At 32.6% G+C, this 18,980-nt stretch overlaps 1 protein-coding gene and 1 pseudogene across 3 annotated transcripts in view; one reads left to right on the forward strand and one right to left on the reverse strand.

Annotated features, from left to right (window-relative positions):
• SNX13 (sorting nexin 13) overlaps nucleotides 1-18,980 on the forward strand; it is a 141,191-nt gene that overhangs the window by 84,622 nt on the left and 37,589 nt on the right. For all 3 annotated transcript variants that reach the window (XM_069462706.1, XM_069462704.1, XM_069462705.1), the window contains 4 exons: nucleotides 3,556-3,655; nucleotides 9,963-10,159; nucleotides 16,309-16,413; nucleotides 17,016-17,148. In XM_069462706.1, the coding sequence (XP_069318807.1) occupies nucleotides 3,556-3,655; nucleotides 9,963-10,159; nucleotides 16,309-16,413; nucleotides 17,016-17,148 (535 nt within the window). The remainder of the gene's footprint in view (nucleotides 1-3,555; nucleotides 3,656-9,962; nucleotides 10,160-16,308; nucleotides 16,414-17,015; nucleotides 17,149-18,980) is intronic.
• LOC138377441 (methylsterol monooxygenase 1 pseudogene) lies at nucleotides 15,048-15,497 on the reverse strand (annotated as a pseudogene).

The raw sequence follows: 18,980 nt of genomic DNA on the forward strand, positions 1-18,980 counted from the left end.
ATATAATGTAAATATGTATTTGTTAAAACAAGTCAAGGAGATTAATTAAAACACTGCCTGAAAAATGCTCAAGGAATTACAGATTTTATTTTATTCTTTGATTTATTCGTTTTCTCATGTAGTATTTATTCAAAATTTAACATTTCTTGAGTTTTGTGAATTGGGCACCATTTTAGATGGGCCAAATAGACAGACTCTTTCCATGGAGCTTACATTTTACTTCCTGAGTCAGAAAGTAAATCAGTGAGCAAATTGATATATAGTATCAGGTAGTGATATCTGCTATTTAAAAAAAATGAGCAGAGTTGGGTATAGAGAATGTCTTGGACTATTTAAGAGATATTAAATGAGATGAGGTCTTGATGTGTTGCCCAGCGTGGTCTTGAATTCGTGAGCTCAAGTAATCCTCCCCCCTCAGCCTTCTGAGTATCTGGGACTACAAGTGTGCACCACTCACTGCATCTGCCTTTTTTAGAGGGATGTTTTAAATAGATCCCAAGGTGACATTTGAGCATGGAGAGTATCTGAATAATATGAGGGGGTTAGTCTCGTGATTTGTTTTGATTTATCTTTCAAGAATCTTTCAGGCAGGAATGAAAGCAAATGCAAGGACCCTGAGATAGGAACATCCTTGGTGAGTTAGAGGAGGTCATTGTGGTATGGGATGAATGAGAGATTGTGCTAGGAATGAAGTTATAGAAGAACCTGGAGGTTAGATCATATATGATCTAGATCATTACTAGCCATAGTAAGATTTTTATTTTATTCTAATTGTGATGGAAATCAATTGGAGATTTCCCGTGGCAAGTAATGTGGACCTGACTTTTGAGTTAAAATGATTACTTTGACCCTTTCTGAAGAATAGACTGTGGTGAGATGGTGGGGGTGAGAATGGAAACTGACAGATCATTTATAAGACTACTCCTTTAAACCAGGTAAGAGATGTCTGTGGAGGCTGTGAGAAGTGATTAGAGATTAGATATAGTGTTAACAAGATTTGCTTAATGGACTAAATACTGGGTGAGAAAAAAGAAAGAAAACTCAAGGATGATTCCAAGGTTTTTTTAGCCTGAGCAACTGCATGAAGAGTGATGTTATTTACTAAAATGTGTAAAACCGAGGAAGGAGAAAGTTTGGAAGAGAGAATCAAGTTTTGAAAATCTTAATTTAAGATACATGTTTGACATTCAAGTAGGTAGAGTAACCTGGTAATCTTGAGTTCAAGGGAAAGTTTAATGATGGAGATAAATTTCATGACTCTTTAGAATTATTACATGTTTATTTAATGTTGAGAGACTGGATCAGGTTATCTAAAAGAGTTAGTATAATTAAAACGATATCAGTGACTTGGTTCTAAGACACTTCAGTGAATAAAGTTTAAGATAAAGTAGAGGATCCAGCCAAAAAAACAAAGACTAAGCAGCTGGTGAGTTTGAAGGAAAACCTAGGCATGTGATATCCTAGAACTCAAGTGTTAAAAGGGTTTAAAGAAGGGAAAGGTCAGATGTGTCAAAGTGAGAGAAAGACTGAGAATTGACCATTGGGTTTACTACCATGGAGATTATTGGTGATCTCATGAGAGCAGTTTTGGTGGAACAGTGTAGGAAAAGCTTGATTGGAGTCTGTCTAGGAGAGAATGGGAAGAGATGAATTAGAAACAGTAATGATAGTTGCTCCTTAGCAGAGTTTTACTGTAAAGGAGAGCAGAGCATTTAGGGCTTCAAAGCAGAAGAAAAAAACATTTTTTTGTACCTTTAGTTTTTAATGTAGTCACCTTTTTTGCTCTGGTTTTCTGTTTTGAAAATCTATGACTCTCTGGTCTTGTGATTTTGCAATGTATTTAAATTAAGGAATAGAAAAATTATTTTTTTAAAAACTTTTTAGTTTGCTAGATGAATTATAATTTACCAAAACATATTTGAAGCCTGAATTTGTCATGTGTGTCATGTGCATGTATGCCTATGTTTCGGTTAACTGTATATTGAAACTAGTTTATATATAGTTATATACCCATGCATATTAAAAAAGAAGAACGATATGGTTGTATTTGTGCTTTTATTTATTAATAGTTACCTTATCTAGATCTTAAAGTTAGTCCTCCTTCAGCATCATTATTTAAAGTCTGTTTACCTAAATATTTTTTGATATTCAACCTTTTTAAAATTTAGGTATTTTGTTTGGAAGCCTTTTGATTCCATTTTGAATATCAAACTTGATTTTTTTTTATTAGCTCAGTATTTTCCTTTTGAAAGTAACTTCAGCATTCCCACAGATTTGCAGTTTTATAACCATGTTACTGATCTTGAAATCTTAGGAGACCCTTCATCCTTTCATATTACAAATAAAGGTATGGTGCATACTCTTCTGCATACCACATCTGTGGAGCTGCTGCTGGGCAGGAGAAAGAGGTGCTACAATTTGAAGAAGGGAGACTTAAATCATGTGCTGGCGCCAGGTTGTTCTGTGCCACATATTTAAAGTCAGTTATCTGTTATTATCTAATTCTTATATGAAGAGAAATACTAATTACAAAGATAGATTTTTTTTTTCCTTTTTTAAAATTCTCTGCCTTTTCCTTCATGTGCCACCTATGCCTAATTTAGTATCTGCCCCTGAATATGGCAGCCTGTTTAATTTACAGTAAACCTATGTAATTTTCTTTTTTAAATAGAGTTGTGAAATATGGATTTGGGAATATAGAGAAGCTAGTAGAAATAAATAGTTCACAGAAAGAAACATCATAGGTTTTATTGGAAAGGGCAACAGAATTTGAAAACACAGACTCATACTTACCAGCTTTGTGACTATAGGCAACCTTTCTGATCTTCATTTTCTTTAATGGTTGAGTAGGATTGGTTGATACATATCCAGTAAGATTGCTGTGCAGATTAAATGAAGTAATATGTGTAATGTAACTAGCGCAATGCCTAATACAGAGATGTTGTTTAAATTTTGGGTCCAGTTTTTTTCTTTTTTTTCCATATGTAGGTTGTTACCTTGTTCTATGACTTTGAAAAGTATATGTAATTCACTGTTTGGATAGTCCAAAAGCAAATAGATTTTCTCTAGCAATTATAGAGTTTTTACTGTGTTAGGAGCAAAATGGCTCTTTGGGAATATTTTCTGGTTTTTCAGTAAACAGACTTTAATGTACACTTGAAAATGTTGGGGTTTGTTTATTCTTGGGCATATAAAACATTTTAAAAATCCCCTTTTCCCTTTGGCCCCTGAAATGTTCATTATCATTTGGAATATGTAGAGATAGATAATTTTTGATATTCAGTGATTTGGATTTATTTTATATTGAAAGAAACAAATGCTTATTGTTGTATTTTTAATATATATTTGCTAAGCAACTCTTAAAATAACTAAACGTTTAAATTCACTGACCAAGAGTATTTTATTGGGAAGCAACGTAGATGAGAGGGAAAAACTTTATTTATTTTCCATTTTACATAATTTAATGTTGGGTTTTATATCTTATATTTATGTAAAGATCTTTTACCTAATGAGTGATTTGATAAAATATTAACCTTTATTCACTTTTGTCTGTAGGAAATAAATACTGTGAAACTGGCAGCAAACTTTGGGAAACTTTGCACAGTGCCCCTGGACAGCATTCTTGTAGACAATGTTGCACTACAATTTTTTATGGGTAGGTAAATCCATTTTATTTAAATGATATAGCCATTGAAATTCTTTTCCCAATTTTCTTATTGTAGTAAAATACACCTAGCATAAAATTTAGCATCGCAGCCATTTTTAAGTGTACAGTTCAATGATATTACATACATTGATAATGTTAAGCAGCCATCACCACCAGTCTCCAGAATTCTTTTTGTCTTGCAAAACTGAAACTCTGTACCATTAAACACTAACTCCCCATTTACCCTACCCCTAACTCCTTACGATCACTCTTCTACTTTCTGATTTTGACTACGCTTGAGTACCTCATATAAGTGGACTTGTACAGTATTTGTCTTTTTGTAACTGACTTAGCATAATATCCTCAAGGTTCATCCATGTTGTAGCATATGTCAGAATTGTCTTCTTTTTTTAAGGCTGAATAATATTGTTTATATGTGTGTATACATTTGCTTATCTATTCATCCATCGATAGGTGTGGTTACTTCTACTTTTTAGCTATTATACATAATTGTGCTATGAACATGGGTGTCCACATATCTCTTTGAGACCCTGTTTCTCTCAGTTCTTTTGGGTATAAACCCAGAGATATAATTGCTAGATAATATGATAGTTCTATTACTAATTTTTTGAGGAGCCAACATACTGTTTTTCACAGCGACTGTCCCATTTTATATTCCCACCAACAGTGCACAAGGGTTCCAATTTCTCCACATCCTCCCAATACTTGTTGTTTCTGTTTTTTTGTTTGTTTGTTTGTTTGTTTTAACTTTTTTGGATTGGGAAGTAGTTAGTATTCTAATGAAAGTGAGATGGTATCTCATTGTGGTTGTGATTTGCATTGTCCTGACAAGTGATGTTGAGCACCATTGCTTATGGCCATTTGTATATCTTCTTTGGGGATACGTTTATTCAAATCCTTTGCCTGTTTTTGAATTGGATTCTTGGTTTTTTTTTTTTTTTTTTTTTTTTTTGGTCAAGTTTTAGAAGTTCTGTTTATATTCTGGATATTAATCTCTTAGGTAATTACTAGCAAATATTCAATTCTGTGAGTTGCCTTTTTACTCTGTTGATAGTGTCTTTTGATGGACAAAATTTTTAAGTTTTCATGAAGTCCACTTTGTCTATTTTATTACCTATGCTTTTAGTGTCATATTCACTAAATCATTGCCAAATCCAGTTTCCTGAAGCTTTTTACCCTATGTTTTCTTCTGAAAGTTTTATAGTTTTAGGTCTTATATTTAGATCTTTGATCCATTTTGAGTTAATTTTTTATATATGGTGTGAGGTAAGGGTTCATTCTTTTGCATGTGGATATCCACTTTTCCTAGCACCATTTGTTGAAAAGACTGTCTTATTATTTGACCATATTTAGGAAGGTTTATTTCTGGGCTATTTTGTTCTATTTATTGGTCTCTATGCCTTTTGTTTGGATTATTATAGCTTTGTAATCAGAAAGTGTGAGTCTTTCAACTTTTTCTTCTGTCTTGAGATTATTTTGATTATTTGAGGTCCCTTGAGATTTCATATAAATTTTAGGATGGTCCAGTTTTTGCAGAAAACATCATTGGGATTTTGATAGAAATTGCATTGAATCTGTAGATCAGTTTGGGTAGTATGAACATCTTTACAATATTAAATCTTCTAATCCATGAATATGGGATATGTTTCCTTTTTTTTTTTTTTGAGACAGAGTCTCACTTTGTTGCCCAGGCTAGCGTGTCATGGTGTCAGCCTAGCTCACAGCAACCTCAAGCTCCTAAGCTCAAGCAATCCTTCTGCCTCAGCCTCCTGAGTAGCTGGGACTACAGGCATGCGTTACCATGCCCGGCTAATTTTTTCTATATATTTTTAGTTGTCCAGCTAATTTCTTTCTATTTTTAGGAGATGGGATCTCGCTTTTGCTCAGGCTTGTCTCGAACTCCCGAGCTCAAATGATCTGCTCGCCTAGGCCTCCCAGATTGCTGGGATTACAGGCATGAGCCACCGCGCCCAGCCTATATGTTTCCATTTTATGTGTCATATTTAATTTGTTTTAGCGGTGTTTTGTAGTTTTCATTGTACAAATTCTTCACCTCCTTGGTTAATTACGAAATAATTTTTTCTTTTAGATCCTGTCATAAATGAAATTGTTTTCTTAATTTCGTTTTCTGATTGTTCATTTTTTATGTATAGAAATGCAACTGATTTTTGTGTGTTGACTTTTATCCTGATACTTTGCTGATTTCATTTTGTTACTGTAACATTTTTTTAATGGAATTTTTAGAGTCTTATACTTACAAGATCATATCATCTGTGAACAGAGATCATTTTACTTCTTCCTTTGCAATCAGGATGTCTTTTTTATTTTTCTTTCTTGTTTTTTTTTTTTTTTTTTTGGTGCTTGCTCTGCCTAGAACTTGCAGTACTATGTTGAATAGAAGTGGCAAAAGCAAGTATCCTTTTCTTCTTCTTGATCTTAGAGGAAAAGCGTTAAGTCTTTCACCATTGAGTATGATATTTACTGTGGGTTTTTCATTTACAGCTTTTATTATGTTGAAGTAGTTTCCTTCTGTTCTTAGTCTGTTGAGTTTTTTTGTCATGACAGTGTGTTGTAGTTTCTCAAATACATTTTGTGCATCACTTAAGATATGTGGTGTTTGTTCTTCATTCTGTTAATGTAGTGTATTACACTGATTGATTTTTGTATATTGGCCCATCATTGCATTCCAAGAATAAATCTCACTTTGGTCATTGTGTATAATCCTTTAAATATGCTGCTGAATTTGGTTTGCCAGTATTTTGTTGAGGATTTTTGCATCAGTATTCATAAGGAATATTAGTCTGTAGTTTTCTTTCCTTATAGTGTCTTTATCTGGCTTTGTTTTCAAAGTAATCATGACCTCATCCAATGAGTTAGGAAGTGTTCAATTTTTTAGAAAAGTCTGAAAAGGGTAGATGTTACTTTTTCTTTAAATGTTTGGTAAAAATTCACCAGTGAAACTATCTGGTCCATGGCTTTTCTTTATTGAGGTTTTTGATTACTGATTCAATCTCCTTACTACTTATAAATCTCCTCAGATATTCTCTTTCTTCCTGAGTTAGTCTTGGTAGGTTTTCTAGTTCTAGGAATTTGTCCATTTCAACTATGGTAGCCAATCTGTTAGTATACAATTGTGCATAGTACTTTTTTATGATACTTTTCATTTCTGTAGAAACAATAGTAATATCCCCACTTTCATTTCTGATTTTAGTAATTTGAGTCTTTTCTCTTTTTTCTTAGTCCTTCTAGCTAAACTAGCTTGTCAATGTTGTTGCTCTTTTCAAAGAACCAACTTTTGCTTTCATTGATTTTTCTCTGTTGTTTTACTTTTCTCTAGTTTGTTTATCTCTGTTCTAATCTTTATTATTTCCTTCCTTCTGCTAGCTTTGGTTTTAGTTTGTTCTTTTTCTAGTTCTTTATGTTGTAAAGTTTGGTATTGATTTGAGATCTTACTTTTTTGCTGTGTTCCATAAGTTTTGGTATGGTGTTTCTGTTTTCATTCATCTCTATGTATTTTCTAATTTCTTTTATGATTTCCTCTTTGATCCATTTGCTGTTTAAGAGTGTATTGTTTAATTTCTAAAAATTTGTGAATTTTCTAGTTTTACTTCTGTTATTGACTTCTAACTTCATCCCATTCTGGTTGGAGAATATACTTTATATAATATCATCATCTTCTTAAATATAATGGTACTTAATTTCTGGCTCAACATGCCATGGTCTATTTTGGAAAAAGTCCCAATAAACCAAGTAGAATTAACATACATAGAGAACACTACCCAACAACAGTAGCAAACACATTCTTCTCAAATGCACATTCTTCTGTTGTCATTGGGTAGTGTTCTCTATATGTGTGTTAGATCTACGTGGTTTATTGTGTTAAATCCTCTATTTCCATACTTATTTTCTGTCTGGTTGTTCTGTAAGTTAGTGAGAGTTAGGCATTGAAGTCTCCAATTATTACTGTGGAGGTATCTCTTTCCTCCTTCAAATCTGTCGATTTTTACTTTATATATTATGATGTTACTAGGTACATAATTGTTTATAATTGTTATATCATTTTGCCATATTGAACTTTTTATTAATAGATAGTGACCTAATTTGTATCTTAACTTTTTTGAATTGAAGTCTGTTTTGCGTAATATTATTAATAGTATAGCCTCCTCTGCTCTGTTTTGGTTATTACTTGCATGAGATACATTTTTCTATCCTTCCACTGTCTGTGTTTTTGTGCCTTTGTATATAAAATAAATCTCTTATAGACAACATAGATACATCATGGTTTTCCATTCATTCTGACAATCTCTGTCTTTTGATTAGAGCATTTAATCCATTTCCATTTAAAGCAATTATTGATGAGGAGGAACTTCTGTCATTTTGTTACTTGTTTTGTGTATGTCTTATATCTTTTTTGTCCATCATTTCCTGCACAGCTGTCTTCTTTTGTGTTTTAGTTGATTCTTTTTTTTAATTTAAGAGATAGTGTTTTCTTCTGTCACCCAGGCTAGAGTGCAATGGCATGATCATAGCTCACTGTGACCTTGCACTCTGCAGTCACTTGGCAATTTTCTCATATGTGCAGTTGCTTCAGAATGGCCTCTTCTTTAATGCCTGGCTCCCAACAGGAGAAAAAGATAAAAACCTAGGGGGCAAGAGAGATAGTGCCAGTCCTTTAAATTCCCTGGAAATGTCTTCAGCAGGTACGACAGGGTCTTGGAAAAATAGGGGGATGTGTAACAAGAAAAGCTGCCTATTTGTACCTCTGTGATTAGAAGCAGCAGTGTAGTATCAGCATAAATCCCAGATATATGGAGGGCAGGGTGCTTTTTGCCCACCCTTGCTCCTGCTTGCAGTGCACAAGCTGATTCTGGAATGCATGCATAGCTGCCTGCCAGGGGTCTGAGGGTGAGGGATGGGTAGCTGCTACTGTGCTAGGAGCTGAAATTGACTGAAATCAACCACAGTTTACCTCCCAAGCCTTCCTCTAGATGCTGCAGGTAGACTCCAGAGTTCCAAATTACATCAGACAGATTCTGCAAGTGGAATTGTTAGTATCTACTCTGACATCTATTTTGGAATTTTTAATAATTTTAAATATTATTGCTTTGGGAAAACACTCTCTAGAACTTGCTTTCCTCTAAATTCCACAGCAGTCAACACAGAATAAGACTTCTGTGACCAAATGTGGAATTTTTCCCTACACACCAAGCAGCAATCACCAGCTGAGCATCCTCTAATTCAGTTCTGACACCATCTACCCGGAGATATCTACCCAAGATGTTCCCCCACCCCCACCCCAGACACTTGTCTTAAGTCTGGACCTCTGTTACTTCTGATTCACTGGCTTCAAATTGGGGTTCCCATGATTCCCCTCTTTGGGTTTGATTAATTTGCTAGAGCGACTTCCAAAACTCAGGGAAACATTTACTTAATGTTTACCAGTTTATTACAAAGGATATCTTAAAGGATACAAATAAACAGCCAGATGAAGAGATACATAGGGTAAGGTCTGGAAGGATCCTGAGTGTAGGAGCTTCTGTCCCTTTGGAATTGGGATGCTCCACCCTCCCAGCATGTGGATGAACTCTTGTTCTCTTTGCTGTCCACCTCCACATGTTCATCTCTCTGGAAGCTCTCTGAACTCAGTCTTCTTGGGTTTTTATGGAGGCTTCATTACATAGGCATGATTGACAACTGTGTAGAAATGTGATTGGACAAAAAGCGCATAATCTAAACCCAGCAAGGCTTCTCTTTTCAGGTTCTTCCTGGCCTCTCTGTGTAGCATTCTTTCCTCCAGGGTATGGGGCAGGACCCTCTGTATAATGAGAGACTTTTGACCCACAATCAGATTAGAGTCCTGCAATTTGACCACACCTTTTATTCTCTGAAATGATCATTTTTCCTTAGAAACCATAGAGGTAGAGATTTATTTAATAATATATCTAGAAATATTCATGTTATGACTGATAATCCTTATTGAGAACAAATGTTTAATGTTAAAGTAGTTTATTTCTGATAAAGCATCATGTAGCAAATTTATTCACTAGAAATTTTATCATGAAAATGGGATTAAAATTTTTTTAAATACGCTCTTTCACTTGTGTTTGTTACATAACTTTAATTTTTTTAGCTTAACCAATTTATGTTGTAACTATTTTTCACCTCAGGGATTTGATAAATGTAGAGTTTTTAAATACTTAAAATTTTAATCCTTTTAATTTACTTGTTATCGAGCTGCATGGACCCAAAATTATGTGACATTAATATCTATACTGTTATGAATTTTCTTTGGTAGATTACATGCAGCAAACTGGAGGCCAAGCACATCTTTTCTTCTGGATGACAGTGGAAGGATATCGGGTTACAGCCCAACAGCAGCTTGAGGTTTTATTAAGTCGTCAGAGAGATGGAAAAAAACATCAAACCAACCAAACCAAAGGTCTTTTAAGAGCAGCTGCTGTTGGAATTTACGAGCAGTATTTGTCAGAAAAGGTGAGAATGTATTTTAATTTTTGCTTTCTTAATCTTCTTTAGTATTATTAATAATTTTTGTAATACTTGCAAATAATCATTACTTACACCAGGGACAACTACCTCACAAACATTTCATTTAATCTTGACAACAGTCTTCCTGTGTATTTTAATCCTCATTGTTTAAATGAAGAATCTGATCTCTAGGCAGTCAAATTAACATGGCCACAGTCATGCAAATACTAAATGACCAAGTCAAGATTCAGAGACACAGTATGCTGAGAGTAAACGGATGGAAAATATAAACCATGTAAAAGTAAACAAAGGAGTGTTGGAATGGGGTGTACTAATATCAGACAAAATAGAATTTAAGATACAATTGTTAGTAAAGAAAAGAGGAACACTTTATAATGATAATAGGGTCAACTATTGATCAGAGTGATAAAACAGTTATAAACATACGTATACCTAAAAATAAAGCCTCCACATACATGAAACAAAAATTTATAGAATTGAAGGGAAAAAGAGACAATTCAGTGATAATATTTGGAAACTTCAATACCCCACTCTCAATAATTGATAAAACAATTAGATAGAAATTTCACAAAGGATATATAAGACTTAACAAATAATATAAATCGATTAGACCTAACACATCTGTAGAACATTTCCTCTAACAACAGCAAAATACACATATTCAATAACACATGGAACATTCTCCAGGATAAATAATATGCTAAGCTATAAAACCTGTCTTTGTTTAAAACTATTGAAATCATACAAAGTATGTTCTGTGATCACAATGGAATCAAATTAGAAATCAATAGAAGAAAATTTGGGAAATCTACAAATAGTTGAAAATTAAACAACAGATTTCTAAATAGCTTCTGGGTCGGTAAGAAATTACAAGGAAACTACAAAGTATTTTTACTTGAAAATGACAACATATTGTATCAATATTCATGAGATGCAGCTAATGCAGGGCTGAGAGGGATATTTGTAGCTTTAAAACTGTCTAAGTAGAAAGAATAAAGATGTAAAGTCAACAATCTAAGTTTTCACCTTAAAAATCTAGAAAAAGAAAAGAAAAATAAACCCAAGGCAGACAGAAGGAAGAAAACAAAGATTAGAATGAGAATCAATGAAATAGAAAACAGAAAAACAGTAGTGAAAAATCAATAAAACCAGATTTAGTTCTGTGAAAATATTAACAATATTGACAAACCTTTAGCTAGACTAGCCATGAAAAAATGAGAGAAGATGCAGATTAGCAAAATCATGAATGAAAGAGGAGACATCACCACTGACCCTATAGAAATTAAAAGGAGTAAGAGCACATACTATGAACAACTTTATGACAACAGATTAAACAACTTAGATGAAATGGACAAATTCCCAGAGATATATAAGTTGTCAAACTGACTCAAGAAGAAATAGAAAGTATAAGTGGTTGTTTCTGTCATTCTTGCCAAGTGTAGAAAACATGCTTAAAATGTTGGTCTGCAGTAAAATCATATTTCCAAAGTGTGGGACAAGAAGAATATCTTTCTCTAATTTGAAAATATTTGGAGAATGAGAATGGAAAAGAGGATTACAGTAAATAGAAATTCATATGTTGTTTCTCTAAAGCTGGTGGATATTCTCTGAAGAGCCCAGAGACAGCCAAAAACAGGATTAAGTGACCTGACTTGTTCCATGTTCTGTGTAGGTTGTGACAAAATCTCATAGTGAACAAAATGACTCCTTTTTTTGAAATAAGACTACTTGAGGATCAGTTTCTTTACTAAAACTCTTAATTTATTTGGAATTCAACTGTAGTTTCCCAAGTTTAACTCAGCTCTATATTTTAAAGCCATTTTTCCTGAGAGAGAGATTTAACTTATGATGACATCGTTATGCTTCAGAGTCTTTAAAAATGGGCATTTTAGGCATGGATAACCTGTATGATGAATTTATAATGGAAAGGACCAACAGCTTGTCTGCCTACCAAACAAGCCGTCGATACAAAGTTGTTGGACATTTTTTTGAGAACTGGAAACAAATTTCTACAGATTTTAAAACCTGATGTTTTTAGTAAATAAAATCCCAATTATTCCATGTCCAGATGATTTTGTTGAAAGGTTATTTAACTTGATGTCATCACATTGGATTGACACAAGAAATAAGTATGAGTTGGGCTTGAAAAGAGCAGAGCTAAAAGTCAAAGTGAATTTTACGGTTGACTATATTCGGTTGTAACACTACATAAAAGAAAAGGATGTCCTGAAGGCTGCAGGCAGTTCAAAGAAGTACTATTAGAAAAGGAAACAGAAAGAGTAAAAATATCCTACTGTGTCATGGAACAGATATAAAAGTCATTGTTTATTTTTTGTTAAATATAGATAATATGTTTTTGCATGTACATTCTGCTTTTAAAAAGTCTTACATTTCTGTATTTTAAGAATATAAAATACTATGGCCTACAAAATTTAAATACTTTATTATATATATATTTTGTTTTTATAAAGTCTTATGTTTCTGGATTTTAATAATAGAAAACAATGAAGCCTATAAAATTTAAATATCCAATAAAGAGTTTTTTAAAAGTTAAATTGGTATACCAGAGAACCATTATAAACTACATATTATAACATTTTTCTCACAGATTTGTTTAGTTAGTCCTATTAATTACTACTAATTGCCACTGTTAACTAGTCCTATTGTTTAAATAATCACATTTAGTAATAGAAAAGTAAAATATCTACATTAATAGATAATTTTAGAAAAACATCCATTTTCATGTTTTTAGGATAAAGTAGTAACAAATGTGTATAAAGATTCCTTCTGTATTATTTTTTTTTTGGAAGAGGGTATCCTGATTGGTTGTGTTTCATGATGCCTTTCTAAAAATGTTGGTTACCTTATACCAAGGATGTGGCTTAATCCAATTCTGTGTACTTGAGATGTATACGAAGAATTATAATGAAAGGAAACAACTATAAAATATTATTTTCAAACTTGCCTCTTTGTTTCCTAGAAAACTAAGTTAGTGAGCTCAGAGGGCAAATGAAAGGGCAAAACTAACTAACGTATTCCTCTCTAATCTTTGTCACGTACTTGAAGTTGTTTAGTTCTCCTGTTTCTGTTTTAAAGGACACCCCTTCAACACACAAACATACAACAAATAAGCACCCCTCCAAAAAACAGCCACCACCACCACGCAACTTGCTTAGGTGTACTCTCCATAGTGTTTAATTGACAGTGGAGCATTAGAAGTTTTATAACCCTTTTCCTATACATTTATACCTTGCTGTTTACTTCTTTTTCTCCTTTCTTGATTTATCTAATATGCTTTTTGGGTATTTTATTGGATGTAATTAGAAAAATTATTTAAATAATACATTCTTTGTTAATTTCTCTAAAAGTTACCATGCAGGAGTTGGGGAACCTGCAGCCTTCTGATTTCAAGATGATTCTTTTTTAAGCACCAAAAGAGGCAAGAAAAGCTTCATTTTTCTCTGCTGCACCCCTTTTAATAAAAGGGTTTGTTCTGCAAAATTTGGATTCAGTCAAAAGGCTGCACTTAAGGACCTAGAAAGCCACATTTTGCCTTAAGGCCACAGGTTCCCCACCCCAGCTCCAGAACTAAAAATTGAAAACTTAACATGCCAAAGCTTTTGATATGCCTGACTTTTCAGCCTTTTTTCTTTCAATGAAGTAATTTTTGATATTGAAAGGTCAGACTCTATATTTCTGTGTAGTATCTGTCACATTATGTACTTTGAAATGGAAATTCTTAGAACAAATTAATTTTTCAGATTTTTTTCCACCCATATCATACTGGAACTTTGTTGCAGCATTGGCCGTAACACCAAATTTTGGATAACAGTAGTCTCTTTTAAAGACTATTCAGGAGGATTCTCTAGTGCAAAATGATAAATCAAATGGCTTATTTTGACAATAATATTGATACACATCTAGTACTATTGAATACTAAATACTAACTCATTTTTTCAATTAGACAAAAATGACATTTCAATAGCTCAAAGTGCAAATATAGCAAGTCAGTTCACAAAGTTTTAAGGTACAGCTTTAAGTACTATGAAAACTTGTTATATAAAAATGAAAGTGTAAATAGCAGAAATAAAGCTCCTTAATTTTTAAAAAAATTCAAGTAACTTTAAAAACCTTTAGACTAAAATATTTTACTTATATCAATTCGGAAATGCTTTAATTTGTAGGTGCCAGTAGTACATTACAGTTCGTAAGGACTCTTCAAAGAAAGAGAGAATTACCCCAAACGGGGCAGCTCCAGACAAGAGTGGAAGTTCTTGGTGCTGGCTGTTCCCAATTCAGCAGTTTTAGTCACCCACTATATCAGTTAATGTCATTCAACTTACAATATCTTGATCTTTAGGCAAATTCTAAAAAATGTTTAAAGTTAAATATAAGGCCAAATACCACTGTTAAGAATTTCTGAAATGAACAATGTATAGCTAAAAGATCTAAAGACTAATGTCAACTTTAGGCCCATGATATTACTGGGGGGAAAGACATACATTAATACTTATTCCATTACTTAATACCTTTTTGTAAGCTTAGCAACATGGCTTTCAAAACTTCCTGTGAAAACTGAACTTAAACATATATTTATTTATTTATTTCTGCATGTACAGAACTTGTGTGTAAAGTGAAAAAGTTCCCACTGGGAAGATAATTAAAGATTGTTAATGTTCTTTTTATCACTTAGCGGCCAAGACACATGCTTATTTCTGTGCTCCAGAAGCAGAGTTAGCTACTAGTTTTGATTCAGGAAAATGTATACACCTTCAGGAAGGTTTACATGGGATGTGTATTTAGACTTTTTCTCAGACTTCTTCATCTTTTCGTTATAGGCATTAAACTGGGAGTCTGTTCCAATAATTCTATCTCACTGTGTTGAAGCACAGTGTCTGGTGAAGTTCATGTGGTGGAAATCATGATGCAGAGAACCACAGTAGAGAGGGATGAGATTTAAAGGGTTGAGAGGAATATTGTAACCATTATGGATGACATAAATAGTTTCTGTCAAACGAATGATCACCCATGTCCAACAAAGAAGTACATGATCACACAAAAGTATGATTCCAATGAAAAATCCAGTTCCGAGAATTAGAGTTTCCAAAAGATGTGCATATTCAATTTTCATTCCAAACAGAGCCTGAAACTCATGATGAATTTTATAAATATATATTCTTTTGTGTTGTAAGAAGAGTCTATGCAGGAAATAGTGCCAAGTATCCTCAATGACTGCACTGCCAAAGTATCTTGCCAAAAGCATATATCATCTTGGCATTTTTTTCCCAATCATAAGGAATATTGAAATACTCTGTAGAATAATAAGTTCTAAAAATCAAAGGCAGCTGGATACAAAAATGATTAAAAAGAAGTACTTTAAAACATTTCCATTGGTTTTTCCATGTTTCTAGTTTATCCTTTTGAACTTTTTCATGTAAGGTATAAATTGAAATAAAAATCCAGGTAAACAGAACAAGAAATGAAGGACATCATAAACTATAAGGGATCCCAGTGTTGCAATCTGGAACTCTGTATAATTATTCAACATGTTATTCTAGGCATTTTTGAATGGTTTTTGCAGAGGATTCTTAGGTAAAAGCAAATCTACATACTCCACAGCCAAGGATGCCAAAGATGCTGACACTTTCATTTGTTGCCATTTTTCAAGTGTCTGCGGAAAGCCTTATAATTCAGGATGGTTGTAAGGTGACTCCACTAATTAAGCCCTAGACAGTGTTTCCTATGTGCAAGACACTGTGGTTACATAGATCCCTTTTGTCTCTGTGTAAGACTGTATGTCTTACATAGATCTCTTTTAATCCTTACAGTAATCTTAACCTTATATAGTACTTCATTTTACAGATGGAGTAAATGAGGCTCAGTGGGAGGTAACTTGCTTTGCAAAAGTCGAGATTTATATCCATATTTATCTACCAGTTATCTACATAGTACATAATGAAGAGAAGGTTCTAGCCGTGTTTCAGCCTTCTTAAACAGCAAGGTGTCATTTAAAAACAAATGATTCTTATCTGCCAATTATTTTGAATAATATGATTTCATTATTCTACTATTAAGTATTAACTTGTATTTAGAAATTACAAAGATCATTACTATTACTTTTCTCTGTTTGTTAGGCATCTCCAAGAGTTACTGTTGATGACTATTTAGTAGCAAAATTAGCAGATACTTTGAATCATGAAGATCCAACCCCTGAAATCTTTGATGATATTCAAAGAAAGGTATTATGTACAGCATTTATCATTTTTTCTTTCTTGAAAAAAAAGTATATTTCTATATGCATGTCATTAGTTTTTTTTAAAACTTATTGAAACTTTAAAAGAAGTAGAGTGGTAACTAAAAGATAAGTTATGGCAATAATACCTCTGAATTACAAAAATGTAGACCAGTTTTTTTTGTTTATTTTGTTAATTGACCAATGAGGAAAATCCTTAAGTTGGGTTGTTTTATTTGAATATGACTGTAGAGCCAAATATTCTAGTCTTAGAATTTGATGATGTATAAATAATAAGACTCTCAAATTCATTTTAATATGAACCTTAAGCCTTTATGTGTACTTGTTTCTAGAAAACACTACTTTCTAGAACATTATATCTAACCTGCTATCATGTGAGTTATGTTGTAGGTAGGACCTTTTTCAGTTTAATTTAGTTACTGAAGAAACTAGAAGAAATTATTAGCTGTGAAATAGTCTTACTGCTGACATCTTTTAACTGTGATACGTTATGGCAAGACCTCAAAGTAACTTTTGGTGAAATATTATTTAGTAAAAATCACCACATACCTGTATTAATTATTGCGTATCTTGATATATTTCAACAAGGTATATGAATTGATGCTACGAGATGAGAGATTTTATCCTTCCTTCAGACAGAATGCACTCTATGTGCGCATGTTAGCTGAGCTGGACATGTTAAAAGATCCTAGTTTTAGAGGATCAGATGATGGGGATGGAGGTAAGGTGGCACACATTTTACATATATATATTCCTGTGTATATTCTGCTTAACCAAAAAAAAAATGACCTTTTATATAAGATTAAGAAATGTTCTTTGAAGCACAAATATAAAGATCTATAAATGATTGACAAAGTTTAGTGACTATACTAAAGTTTGAAAATTTAATAACAAATTAGAATATAACTGTAGGATCTTTGAATTCTTAAACAAGAATGTTTTCTTGAGGTGAGTCACTGAAGTATTTTTATGGTAGTTTCCCTTTTGCTAGTAAATAATATTCATGATTAACAATAGGATTATTGAGAAGATTACATAATAAGTAATGACTCTGAAAGTATATCATAAATAAAGCATAATAAAAAACTACAGTTTAAAAAAATCTTTAATTGTATTCTTTTCTAAATCCTGCACCGTGTGGGAGACTTTTGAGCTAGAAGTTTCAAAAGTTGTTTATTCCAACCTTTCAAATAAGAATACTGAGACCTGTTAGTATGTTGTAGTGAAAAAAGCAGACTTTAAGAGTCAGAGAATTTAGATTTTATTCTCCTTCTCCTACTTACCACCTGTGTGATACTGCCAACTACTTAATTTCTTTAAGCATCATTTTTCTTATTTGTAAATCTGCAATAATGTTCTCATCATAATATCTTACCTCGGAGTCACTGTTAGATTTAAGTGGAATTATGCATATAAAAATTATTTATAACCTAAAGCACAAATATAGGTTTTTTATTAGTAAATAGTAAGTCAGAGATAAGAATAGTGGGAGAGACAGCCCTTAGAACACAAGTCTCCAAATTCTTAGGCCCAATGATCATTTTACTTATGATTCAATCCAGAAGTATTTATTAAACTCTAATTAAATACCTAGGATTTGATGAACTTTCTGGTATGTTCTACTAAGCAAATGAGCAAGGTAAATAAAAAGTAAATGAGAAAGGTTTAAGTAATTATTTTAAGAAGGTGCTTTAGTTATGACCATTTATGATCAAGTTTGGGGATGGTGATATATCTGTTAGGTAGGGAGCACAGCTTTTAAAAATATCTCTATTATGGAAGATTCCCAGCCTCACCTCTCTTCCATGTCCTGTCCCTCTGTCTACAGTAGTGAGGTATTATTTTTTAAATAATCTAAGAAACCTATATAGAAGTTTATACTTAAATTTTAATAACTTTTATATTGATTATCTGATACTTTGGGTTTTTAATACTCTTTCAGGTTTATTTGTAAAATTGGAATAATATATTGACTGAATTTGATGGCTAATTAAGGAAGTTTTTTTTTTTTTTTAAAGAATACTTCTCTGGGAGCTGAATAGTAAAATTTAATTTTTCTGTAGTTTATTATATAATGTATCTGTATTTCCTATCTGTTGAAAATGTTCTTTTATAGAGTTGCTATGAAATTTGCAATAGCAACTCTGTATCAAGTAACCACACCCTAAAATGACTATTGTAAAAGTGTTTGTTGTTTATGTTAATTTTATCTATTTTAGAAATTTCTTAGTATTTGTGAAATGGATTTGCTATATGACTCAGATTGAAAGAAGATATGTTGAGTCATAACCAACTAATTGTGTGAGCCTCTACGTAATTTAAAATGGTGATAGTAAGCAATATATTCTGTGGGATTAGTTTTTGATCTTATAACTTAGGAACTCTTCCAAAATCTTTTAAATTGACTTTTAGCTTCCATTCATAGCTTTCCACCTAATCCATCTTCTGTGCAACTATCAGAAGCAAACTATAAGCAATCTCAAACTTCCCAACACTTTATACTGCACATTAATTAAAGCATGAAGTACATTAATTTTTTTTTTCTGGAACTGG

The sequence above is a fragment of the Eulemur rufifrons genome, chromosome 29, assembly GCF_041146395.1.
Source record: "Eulemur rufifrons isolate Redbay chromosome 29, OSU_ERuf_1, whole genome shotgun sequence".
Lineage (NCBI taxonomy): Eukaryota > Metazoa > Chordata > Mammalia > Primates > Lemuridae > Eulemur > Eulemur rufifrons.